At 42.3% G+C, this 12,989-nt stretch overlaps 1 protein-coding gene across 1 annotated transcript in view; it reads right to left on the reverse strand.

The window, feature by feature from the left end:
- Window positions 1-12,989, reverse strand: part of LOC146816671 (adhesion G protein-coupled receptor F2-like) — a 499,236-nt gene that overhangs the window by 297,301 nt on the left and 188,946 nt on the right. Inside the window, exon 7 of the mRNA XM_085609542.1 lies at window positions 3,834-4,072. Coding sequence (XP_085465668.1) covers window positions 3,834-4,072 — 239 coding nt within the window. The remainder of the gene's footprint in view (window positions 1-3,833; window positions 4,073-12,989) is intronic.

Genomic DNA, 12,989 nt, shown 5'->3' on the forward strand with positions numbered 1-12,989 from the left:
TCCCTGTTGACTGTTATCTCTGCCACTTTGGCTGCGAATGGGAGGAGCAGATGGGCTGGTAGTTCTTGAGGTCGGTGGGGTCAGCTGTGGGCTTCTTATGTAGAGGCCTGACCTTTGCGCGTTTCCAGTCATCTGGGAAGGTGCCTGTTTCGAAGATAGTGTTGATGATGTGTTGTAATTCAGGCGCGATGGATGTGGTGGCTCTGATGTCAGTGGGGAAGGAGTCCATGAGGGCCCATGAGTGGATCCCTTTCATGGTCGAGGCGGTGTCTTTGGCCGTGATCGGAGTCCAGGTTGAGATTGTGGGCTGGCTGGTGTGTCTGGGGGGCCGGCCGGCTGTGGCCTCTGGTGGGTGGTCCATGAAGTTGTCGTAGAGGTTTTTGATCTTGAGGTGGAAGAAGGTTCTGAGCTTGTTGCAGAGGTCTTGGGACGGGGTGATGTCTGTGAAGAGATCCTTGGATTTGGTGGAGTTTGTGAGGATTTTGTTGTGGATGAAAGTCCTTTTGGTGGTTCTGATTTGGTTGTGGTAGTCCGTCATGGCGTCCTTGTAGGTGGTGTAGTTTTTGGCTGTCTTGGCGTTTCTCCATTTCTTCTCCAGGCATCTTGATTTGTCTGCAGTTCTATTTATTAGCAAATTTGAAGAGGTACCTTTTGAAAGACAGATGTATGTAATGGCAAAGTTGAAGGCTAGAAATCAAGATAAGAGTTTAAATCATGACACTCCCATATTGCGTGATTTTGAGCATATTACTTTTCTCTACTTACGCCCAATTGTATTGCTTGACTAAAATGGTAGCATATATAGGCAAGTACGTGTTAAGTGTGTGATAAGCAGGTAAATTCTTTTTTCAATCATTTGGATAGTGGCAGATCTGAGGCATGCCATAAGGGTCATCTTCAGCTTGTCCTATCTTTTTCTAAACCAGCAGCATGTACATACCCCCTCCCTCACCGTTCCAAATGGATACTCAGACATATTATGACTGATAATTTATTTGAAAGTACAGAAAATGAAACCAATAGGACGATGAAGCTAAAGAGTTGGGTGATTTGTTATTTGTGTAAAGGGATTGGCCATATTAAGTTGCAATCTTTCTATTGAATGCTTTTAATTGGTTAGGGAATCCCGAACCATTGACATATTTCCTGCATTCATTTGCATCATCCCCGATGTCATTTTTACAAGGATTGGCTGGAGATTGTAAAATCACAAACTGCTTGGGGTGGAAATCTGTGCCTAACTTGGGTATTGGCAGACTGGCATCGAAATGCCATTGCCATATGCCATTCTGACACTGGCATATGGAAACTCATAAATTGGCAAAGTAATCCGAGACCTTTCTTATCAGTTCAACACAGCTGGCTGCAATCATATTGATCATCATACTAACAGCAGCACCAACCAATGCTTATATTATTTCTCACCCAAAGTGGAACTTCTGGGTAGGAGTATTTGCTCTTGCAGCTGGAAGCCTAGACGAATGGCCTTATTCTATCGCAGGAGCAGCGATAAATGTTTGGACTAGTACTGCCCATTCCGTGTCAGCATTATTGGGTGGTGAGAAAAGTTTTCCCTCCTGCTAACTTCGCTGTGTATGTTCCTTCAGTATGATTGAAGCCTGGACTGCTGCTAGAGTTGATGTGGTTCCTGATCCTTGGGTCTGAGGCAACCTTCCAATCATAATTCCATGACTTTTCATGTAGCGCATAATTCGACATTAGGGAGCCTGACTAGTTAGAATAGCAAGGGCTTCTGTCAAATAATGGCTCACCCTGGGTGGCTGCATTCCTGACATGGTAGCAGCCCTTTCGTTATATTTGTAGTAACTCGAATAGTTTTGTGCGTCCTTTATAAACATTTTTGTTATTTTGTTAATTCTGAAAATATTGCTTAACTTTGCACTTGTACTTTAAAAAAATAATTTGGTGATATCACTTCCTGCAATGTCATGAGGACCAAAGGTCATGTGGCGTCTCTTCCTTTTGTGACATCACTTCTTTTTACGCCACCAGGAGCGAAGTTATGCGATCCTACTTCTTGTGTTGCAATCACAGGTCACAGGGCCTGTTATGTCACTTCCGCTACCTCTGCCATTTGGCTCGGTCGTGGTTCCTGCTTCCTGTTATGCTACTAGGAGTGAGGTTAAGTGAAACTACTTCTTGTGATGCAATCACAGGTCAAGAGGGTGTTACGTCACTTTCGCTACGTAACCTCTACCATTTTGACCAGGGCATGTTTCCCGTCTTCACTCTCAGCGAAACAGAAGCAAAGGGCTTTCTGGGGCCCAATTTTCTTGTTTTCCAGTTATCTCCATTTCTTGTTTTCCAGTTATCTCCAAGAACCCACTCTGGTCGATTGAACCTTTTTACTTGCCCAATAGCGTGGAGGGAGCAAACACAATTATCAGAGAATATTTTCCGCAATTTGACATAATTGAGGACTCGAAACTCAATCTCTATTGCTCTCGGTATTTTATTATCAGCAAAAACATCTGCAGATATAGGCACCTTAGCACAAGACACAACAGGTAAATAGGCACTAACACAAATGCTACTCTACGAAGAATCCGCATTAGACTAAATATAAACAAAAGTACAACTTCTAAAAGCATGAGGTAGATAACTACCAAGCCAATGTCAATATTAGGAATCATCAAACCAAAGCATCTCTGTCCCTACTCTATGCTAGATGACATCCCTGCTTAATATTCCCTTAAGACCCAAGAAATCGTGAAAAGGTGTCAGAAGTGAAACTTCCTAAGAAGTCTTCACTTAGAGAGAGCTTGATCTAAAACGCTCCTTCTAGCTCCTCACCTACCTCTTCGCTGCTCAACCCACAGGGCGCTGTCCCTAATACAAAACCCCAAATCATAGAACACGCCCTCCGGAACACCTCCTCGACCAGGTCTTCTTCCAGTAATTTTCCATCCAGAGCTGTCCATCCTCCGCACATTCCAAAGTACTCCCATGTCTGGCTTCCCCCATAATTCAACTCTTTGACAAAGACCTTTTCTACTAACGAACCAACTGTCCTTGCACCTGTGGTGAGATCATGGGATGGAGAAATACTTCGCATCTTTAAACTTTACAATTTACTGCAGCCCAAAACCTCTACCAGAATAAATCATTTGCGGGTTACCGCATTCAGCTAACATAAGAAATAACAGGCCTTTCTTCTCAACGATATATGTGCATTCGGGCCTCTACTCGGTTAAACACGCTATTAAATCACATTCTAAGCATTAGTGCTTTTACTTTCATATACATGAATAAGCGACCTACATGAGTAATTTTAATCATGTCACATGTTTAACCTAATACATTGCATTGAACGGAAACTAATCGTCATGCTTTTTACTGAATACATTCACAATATGTGTTCACATCTCTAACACTTCTATGTTGCGATATAGCTAATACATTTCTTAATACATTTCGCACGACACATCTAAATATACATTGATTATATGCGGATGCCAACTAACAGTGAATATGATGCACCCCTACAAATTTCAAAACTTTAGGCGCTACATCAGGCTTATTTGAAAACCCTTCAGACCCAAGGCCACCTGTTATGAACCTGAATACCACAGACCCCGAAGTATTCACCCAGAGATACTGACAAAAGGCATTTTGCTTTGAAGTGTGTTTTTTTTTGCCTAAGAGAACGTGAACGGTATAGGATTCTCAGGTCATGAAAAAATCTAGTTGAATCCGCCCCTTAATCATTTTGGTTATTCTTTCAGGTCCATGTTCTGGGCCAACACGCCCCCTGCTGTTCACTGTAAGTCACTATAAGCATAGGCAGCTGGCAGTCATTCATTCATACTTACCGTAAGGTCTCTCCAAAGATCAATGAAAATGTCATCAGTACAGCCTGAGCCTGAGCTTTCCTCCTTCCACTCCCCATTGACGCAGGTGTATTTTATTGCGTAGGTCTCATCGTAGTAATCGTAGTAATCGTAGTAATCGTAGTAATCGTAGTAATTGTTGTAATAATGATTAGAGCATGGTATCGTCAGGATACCATCTACCACTTCATATTGTGGAAAAACTGCACATGAACTTTCGTCTGAAATTTTGATTGACAAACAAAAAAATAATAAGTATAAATAAACATGCAGCTATGACAACTAATCTAACAGGTGAATAAATAGTAGTAATGTAATATTTTATAACATGAGTGTTTAGGTCCTTTATAAATAGTATAGGCCAGCGTTTCCCAAACTGCAGGCGGGTCACGAGCTTTAGCATTTAATTTATAAGCCCTGGGTACATGTAAAACCATATACCAGAGCAGCGTCTCATTGCGAGCTGATTTTTGGTGGGTCGTGAAAGTTCATCCAATAAATAAAGATGCCTTTAAATTCTGCATTTATCCTGTAACATTTGCTGAGCTTCAGTGACAGATGTAAAATGTCAGGCTGTGTCTTCTGACAAATTGCTGTTTATGTGCTTTTTAACATGGGGATTGATGTTTACAAACGCCTCTCACTTTGCAGTCAGAGAAAGAATAATTAGGTGAATTATGTGACAGTTTTGAAGGGGTACAGACAAAATGAAGGCTGTAGGAAGTCATAATTTGTAACACACAACAACATGTAAACACCTGGAAATTAAATGTACATATTTAGCAGTTTTGAAGGCAAAAATGAAGCATATTATGTATGTAATTTTGAATATGAAGTGCTATGGGAACAAATAATAGCATCAAAACAAACCAAGAAACGTTTTCTTGGTTTGTTTTGATGCTATTATTTGTTGAATGATGACTACTCACTGAAACCCAATTTCCACAGATTACCATTTTTGTGCAATATATTTTTATAAGTAAATCTGTATGTCTCTGCAAATTTAGTGGCCATTTCAATGGAAAATGTTCTGTTTCTAAATGACAGTGCGCTTCCACATGAGGCTTTAGTTGCATTTAAAAATCAAACACCTAACGTCCATTAAAGCTAGGTGGGTCACGAAAGTTTGTCATTCTAAAAAGAGGGTCGTGGTTCTAAAAAGTTCGGAAAGCACTGGCTGCAGTCTTTATCATGAATACCTCAATGAAAAAGCGCCGAACTGAACTGTGGAAATGCTTTTCAGTGCATGCACTATTTCAGGGATTCGGGAGCTATTCCATGAGCTGCTGACAACACAGCTTTGGAACGTGGAGTGGCGATTGCCTCCTTGTGCTTCTGGGCTGTGCTGGCTGCAGCCCGAAGCTCGTGTTGAAACATGTAGGGTTACCAAACACATGCGATGTTTAAAGTGCATTTTCATCAAAATTGGACTTTGTCAAAGCCTGCGGGCATACCACAGACGCAGGGCCGGACTAGCCATAGCGGGCAGTTTCCCAGGTAGGCTGAAAGGGTGGGGGCCAGTTTTGCAGCAGTGGGGGTGGTTTTGTTACTGAGGGCCGGTTTTGCAGCGGTGCTCCAATATCAGCCCCCAGTCACAAAAGCAGCAGTGCTTCACACTTTCACTCCCCCCTCTCCCTCAGGGGGCTGGTCCGACAAAATTGGCAGAGGTGTTTTGGGTTCCCAGTCCAGCCCTGCCGAGGCCAATTGTTTTCCTCCAGGACATTTGACCTGCTGAAAGCAGATCAAATGACAGGGAGGAAAACCAGGAAAATTAGAAAGTACCAGGGGAATTAGGCACGGAATTACTGATTTGTGTGCGGAGTTAAATGGGAAAAATGTGTTTGCCCATACACAAAATGCATTAGCGATAATGTTGAATCGCGCTAATACAATCATTGTATTAGTGGAAATCCACTTTGGTGCCAGCTCTACTGCATTTTTGGCAAGGTATACTCATTCTAAATATTCGATTCCCATTAAAAAACATACAGAGCTTCAGGGGTAATCTTACAGAAATTATGCTCCTGCTCAAGAGGTAACCATAATATGTCCAAAAGTCCCAAAGTCATTTGTATGTGTGCCACTATTATGCTTCTGTGACACTCACGTGCTTATGCAGTTTTGACAAGCATCTTCCTATTGTCTACTTGCTGCCAAACACCCATTGCTGTTGTGGCTCTGATGCCTTTTTGATACTTTAATTTGTGTCCCAAGAATTTTCATAGAACTTTTATGACACATCTTCAGCAGAATTAACTCCAGTGCTTATGGTGCTCCATAATTGAAGATGAATATGACACTGCAGGAAATTCTGTGCCTCCCTCACTGCACACAAAGACACCTCACCATATGCAAACTTTGCTTAAATCCACCAACTATCCACTACAGAAAGAGCAGACTGCAGCCTGGCAGTGGTAATACACCTTTCACATTCTTTCACCTAAATTACGTTGAGTAAATATTGTAAGCCCTACGACAGCATTGGCAAACCCAATCAGGATTGCTTTGCTAAATTATGTATTGGTTTTGCCAGTTCTTATGGAAGGATGCCAAACTGAGGGCAGTGGTCATACCATCCAGAAGCAACAAGGGCATGCCATTATCTGGTTATATCAGGTATTATTAGACCCACAGGTGCCAGTGCATAGAGCCATCTCTCGTTCAGTGACTGAGGAGCAAAGGGCAAATAAGCTCATGGGCCAGGGATGCAGAAAAGAGGCACTCATTGAGGGAGAAATCAAGAAGTGAAGCCTGGATGTATAACTCTCCTCATTGGTTTAAAAAAGTAGATGCAGTCCTTCTTCTGTTCTTCCACAGGTCAAAAAAGTGTTCTCAGTATCGTTCCTTGGGTGCCCCAAATTATGTCTGGCCCCTGCTAGTGGGGTGACTCTTGGCTCCTCATAACCAACGAGGTGAAAGATCCCGAAAGCAACCCTACCCAATTTTACAGCAGTTTCTGTTTACTCCATTGGAAACAATCCCACTAGTGGGTAATAACCCTGAGCTTTGAAGAATTGAACACTAAACTAAAGCTCAGGTGTCTAGGGTCACGGCAACCTGCTTTGCTATTCTCAAATGGATTAAAACATTTCTCTGGCTAATTCCACTGGCAGCTCAGAGAACGGTCTTGCAGGCTCTGGTAATATCCAGGCTGGACTACGGCAACAAGCACATCGAGTTTAAGGCTCTATGTTACATGTTTCGGGCCAAATGTTGATTTGCTCCCACTTATATCCAAAGGGGTAACACCTCATGTGCCTGCTCGACAGTTGAGATCTTTGAGCCTCTCACTGTTTTCAGTTCCCAGGTTTTGTCTTGTCCGTATGATTAACCACTCTTTCTCCTACCTGGGCCCTAAGCTCTGGAAAGCTCTCCCAATCGATCTTAGGAACTGTCACTCTCTGCTAGCTTTCCACAAGCACTTAAAGACTTTACTTTTTAGCGACCAAGCTTGACTCTTATTTCCACCTGTTGCCTAGCGCTTGTGTGGATCTGCCCCTTCTTGTCCAGTGCCGGTAGACCCTGTTGGGTAGCTGCACACCTCATAAATCAAGCAAATAAATAGTGCACCTTATTTACAAACTCCAATATGGGGAAACCTTTCTCCCCTTGAACAGAGTCTGCGCACACACCCAGAGGTATGGCCACAGTAATGAGCAGTACCCTCCTCTAAGGTCACTCAAGACCAGTTTTGGGGGTAGGTTTTCCTCCACTGAGATTTCTGCTACCCTGAAGATGTGCACAACATTGGGCCTTTCAGGTGTAGCCTGGCATTTCCTTGTGACAGGGCAGGCCCCTTTGAAGTTATTTCAGTTCACAAACCCCACGCCAACTGGTCTTACTGCCAGAAGAATAAAAACAACTATTCTTTACCAGGCCACTGAACCCACTCGGAGCAGTGCACACACCTTAATATGTCAAACACATATTGAGAGCTGCTGGAGATTTAACCTTCTAAAAGTCACTGTTCATAAATATTTAGTAAAAATCCAAGTTCTCCTTTGAATTGGGTTTTTTCAATAAATATTAGAAAGAAGGGTTGAATTACTTTTGTAGCTGGTCCTAAATCCAAGATCCAGAATTAATATTTTAATCTATACTATAGTTTTCTCATGGGACAATCAGGGCCTTCCACAGAGAAAATATCTTTTGGGGACTGGTCACTGCAGAGACACGGTGACATTAGATTTTTACATGGCCTATGTTTAAATTCTATGCACCCTACATTGACGGCTACTAGACCTACACTAAAGTGTCTTTAATATTTAAAAGAAGAGTTTTCCCCTGTCAAAGAGGCTACTTTGGCAGGTCAGTCTGTAGGGATAAACTTCAGCAGTCAGGCTACACTGGTAGGCCCGAAGACATGTTTCCTTGTCATACTAGCGGCACTTGTCACGCTAATGAATGGCACAATAAGTGCTGCAGCCACAGGTGACACTTCTTTATATACAGTAGGTGTATTTTCTGCACCATATACCATGGCTGCATAAGAGAGTTAAATAAACCAACCAGATATTACTCAATTTCTACATGTTTTAGCGGTCCAAGTATGTACACAGGGCTCTGGACAGCCGTGAACAAGTATTCAGGATCTAAAAACCTGCAAAACAAAATTCAGGAAAAATGGGCGTGAACAAGCAAAAAGGGGATGTTTACATAACTGCTATAAAACACCAACCCTTACTCAATTGTTGTCCATTTTGACTCACTCATGACTTGTATTGATTTTGACCTCCCACTGTTTCCTATAGGGTTGCAGCTGTTTTTTTTAAACAATAGTTCGACTCAATTTGTTTCACTTTGGTTTCATTTTAGTTATTTCTATCAGAACCATTAGAAGGGGCAGGGGCAAGTGAAGGCTACTGGGTCATAGCCATTACAGCTGGGATCATTTTCTTCTGGTCTCTCAGGTTCTGTCCTATTATGGCTCTGCAAACTGGGCCAAGTATTATCCCTTCAGCGCGTGGCTGTGAGTGGTAGTGAGGGAAAGCAATCTCAGGCTTCTCAGAGAAAGTAATGTGAAGGGTACAGAATCAGAACTGAACAGACCCCCCACAGCATAATACATTGATTGCTCAGTCAGTGCTTATCTGTGTAAAAGAGCAGTGCTTCAATGCATGAAGCTTAATACTACACACTGCAAACGTTATCAGGTACTTGAGTCTCTGATACAGGACTATTATCCTCTGATGTGGATGCCTTTTCCCCTTAACCTTCCCCTGTGGGGTATGCAAGCAGCAAGGACTTAATCTCCCAGTTGTTATCTCACCAAGTGATGCAAGCCTGTTGAAGGACTCTCTCAGCCTATTGCACTTCAGTCTGTCAACCCTCCTTGAGTGAAGAAGGATCTGCCGCATGTGTGATTTAATCACCCACTTCCTGTGGGAAGATGTGGGCAGCGTGTTAGACTCTAGAGGCATTGACAGGCATGTGTCTGTCATTGGTTGGTGGCCCTGTTTCAGGCACAAAGTTTTGGCAGAAGATTAGATGCCAAAGGTTGCAGCAGGGTTTTCTTCTTCTTGAACTGTACGGTGATTGGACAATCAAACTGGTCTCACTTTTCGGGTTTGAGGCCACAACGCAGTCTGATTTCAGTTTTCAGTTTTGGGGTGATAGCTGAGTCGCTTCACATTCAGCAGCAGTTTAGTGCAATCAGGTGTCTTTTTAGTCAGCAGCATTGTTACTATGGCACACTGTGGGAAAGTGCCTCAAGGCAGCAGCTTCACTCACAGTGTTGTTATCTGCTCAGGCATACTTTGTGCAATTCCCTCTGGGCTAGTGACAACCAAGATCATTCAATCTCAACTGAGCAGTGCCGTGGTTTTGGTACATGTCTCGTCTTCAGAGGCGTAGATCACTCTGGCACACTTGGGACTAGTGCCAGGCGCTATGACTGCAGAGTCAGTTGAGACACACTTGGCAAGAGCCACTACTTTGCAATAGAATTTCAACAGCAGTGAACACCACTCAGGCTCACTTGTGGTAAGTGCCACAGCCTGCCACTGAAGATACTACAGGGTGATCTTTCTGGGCATACTTAGGCAGAGACACAAAGGCTCTGTCCAGTGATGTGACTGGCTGTGATCGAGCTGGGAGCATGCCAAACATGCATTCAGGAGTCTCTGTTATTTGAAACAACAGCATTGGCATCAACTGCATTTGGCTACTCCAGTAATCTTCTCCATCCACGGGGTTGACTCTCTCCTTCCCTCTTCTTCCAGACTGGATACTACATGCTTTACAGGACCGGGAAACAGTTCTTCTACTAGATCAGACTGCAGGTGAAGTTCCCTCATCTCTAGGTAGTTGGCTTTCAGGCAGTTGTGCAGTGGTGCTCTTGGTACTTTGTGAGGGTTTCTCACCTTGGTCAGAGAAACTCCGATCTGGAATAACAAGTGGGTGAACAGCTTCCACTTTAATACATGGACATGACCTTTCAGACTTATCCTTTGTCTAGAGTGATGGTTCTCCCAGCAGACTGTTCCTTCAATTGCGACCTCCCTAAGCCTGGAAAGAAGAATTGCATGTGACACTGTGTCAAATGCAGCAGACATATCGAAAACTAATGCCTCAGGATCTGCATGATCAGCTGACAATCTCAGGTCATAAAAATCACTAGTAAGGCGTTTTTCAGTACTGTGGGCTGGACAAAATCCATGTACAGGCTCAGGAATCTGGTGTTGTTCCAGAAAACTAGAGAGCATAGAGTTGACATAATTTTCCAAGATTTTAATAGCAAAGGAAAGAAGAGAAATGAGATGAGATTTTGAAGAAGAGAAATGAGATGAAAATTGGAAAGAACAGTCTGATCTGCATTAGGTTTTTTTCAACAGGGGACAATTAAGACCCATTTCCACTCTTTCGGTATCCATGTGTTGGTTAAGGAGCTATTACGAATTTCCAACAAAGTCTGTTTTAGTGCCGTCTTAGCCATATTCCAAAACCTAAGAGCGATTGGATCCAGGGGAGAGCCTGGACTGATAGTTGCTGTAATGGATGGAAATTGTTCCTGAGACAGGATTTTAAAGTGATCTAACCCAGGGAGGGATTGATACTCCTCACGGCCAACAAAAGGGCCAAGGACCACTAACACACATGCGATCACAGAAGCAGGCAACGGCCAAGAAGAGACAAAACTCCTGAGGAACTTAGTAAGGCACAGATGGAAGTTATTTTATCCTCATAATATTGGGAGAGCTGATTTGCAAGCTCGTGCGAGTGCTTAATAGGAGAGGACACGCAACTTGGTGAGGAGAATGATCAAACTAATCAGAACATTTGCTTAGAGGGATTTTTAGCAGCTAGAATGTCTGTACAATAAAATTCTGCTTTAGCAGAAGCAAACGGTTTATTATAATTAGAAAAATCACATAGACCAATGCCACTCTTAACCAGTACAAGATGTAAGACACAACTTTGGCGTGTCAAGTCTGCATAAATCTTTGAACGGAGGACACCAAGTGCAACGAGAAGGTAATGATCTCAGATTTTCTGTAGAGTAAAAGCCCAATCCTAAATTATTTGAAGAAGGCTCGCAGTCATCCAATAGTTACCGCCTAGAATGTACCAATAGCGGGACTATTTCAAGACCAGTTTGTGTGCAAAAAACGTGTATCACCACACAAGAGGACTTTTACCTATTTGTCCCTGTGACAGCAATAAGAATTTTATCCTGAACACTACGGCATTGTGAAAAGATTCCCCATACTCCACTCACCTGAAATCAGTCCAAAAGAGTAGTCCTGATTAAGGTGGCAGCTATTTATTTCCCCTGAAATGCGTGTTGACCAATCTGCCGTGAACCCCAACAAGACAACACAAAAGCAGATGAAAATTGTTATTTATTCAGCCTGCTATCCCTGTTTATTGGTGTATACCAGAAAATATTTGGGTTTCCCTTTGTTATTTTGATATGTGAGAATCTTGAGATGGGTGAGAGTGTTTTCGTTTGTGAGATTGTGGTATGAGAGTAGAGTTTGTTTGATGTGAGGACATCTGATGGGGGTTTTCTGCTCTTCTGTGTGATTAAATGATCAGGAGTAGATTTATGTGTCTACTCGGGTATTTTACCTGTAAATATTATCATTTGCAGATGCTATTTACATATGATAATGAATGAATTGTTCATCATGTTCGTGCTGATATTTGTAACAGTAGATATGCTATAACGATTAATAATTTTAAAAAAAGAAAAAGATCAACAAAAAGTAATATTTGCTTGCACTTTTGAGTATGGTTAGACTGATTTGTGGGGACTGACTGATTTGAGCCCTTAGCTGCCCATTTAGATAAATAAATATAGGTGTGACAGGAGCATTTGTCTATGTGATTTTTCTAGGTGTATTTCTCCCTGGCTCCTGGACCTCAAAGTATGTTGAGGCGGTACCCCTTTTTTGGAGTAATCATACGCCATACCCTTTCAAGTTTCTTACATCCTCTTTTAGCCTTAGATAAGGCTGTGGTATATAAAGGGGCTGAAGGTATAGTACATTTCAGACTGACCTTTTTTTAGAGGCAAAACCACATCCATAGCCAATGTTGCTTCCACCCACTAAGTATAGCTCTTATAACTATTTTTTTTTAGGGTTTTTCTCATCATCTAGACAACTAATAAGACTAGGAAAAGAAGATTTACTCCAGTACCCAGAGGTCATTTTAGTTGGAATATCCTGGACCTGTATTGACAATGAGAGCAGTCAGAACGTAGTTTTAAGATGAATTTGAAAGGTAGTCATCTGTCCAAACCTGAGGAATGGTTTCCACCCATTCAACTAAATTTTTAGGTGTTTTAATGTGCTTCCTAGGGATCCCAATGTCGTTTTCCCCTATGTTAGCCTAACATTTGCATCGTGTAGGCCGCTTTTGCTTTGCACGTTACAAAGTGTCATGCTTTTTTTTTTGTGCCACTTTATAATTTGTGCATAGTCAGCACATATTCTAGTATTATATTTTTGAGCCTGAGATTTTGTCTGAACCACCAGAGCAAGACCAAACAACATTGCTCCTTGTAATTCATTATGCCCCGAAACTAGCAACTAGACATAATAGTGACATCCAGTTGCTGTTTTCAAATGTACACTGTTGGACCTGGCCCTTTTGGCAGGTTCACCCCTAAACTTTTTGCATTTATCCTGGCCT

This window comes from Triturus cristatus, chromosome 6, assembly GCF_964204655.1.
Source record: "Triturus cristatus chromosome 6, aTriCri1.1, whole genome shotgun sequence".
NCBI classification, from domain to species: Eukaryota; Metazoa; Chordata; class Amphibia; order Caudata; family Salamandridae; genus Triturus; species Triturus cristatus.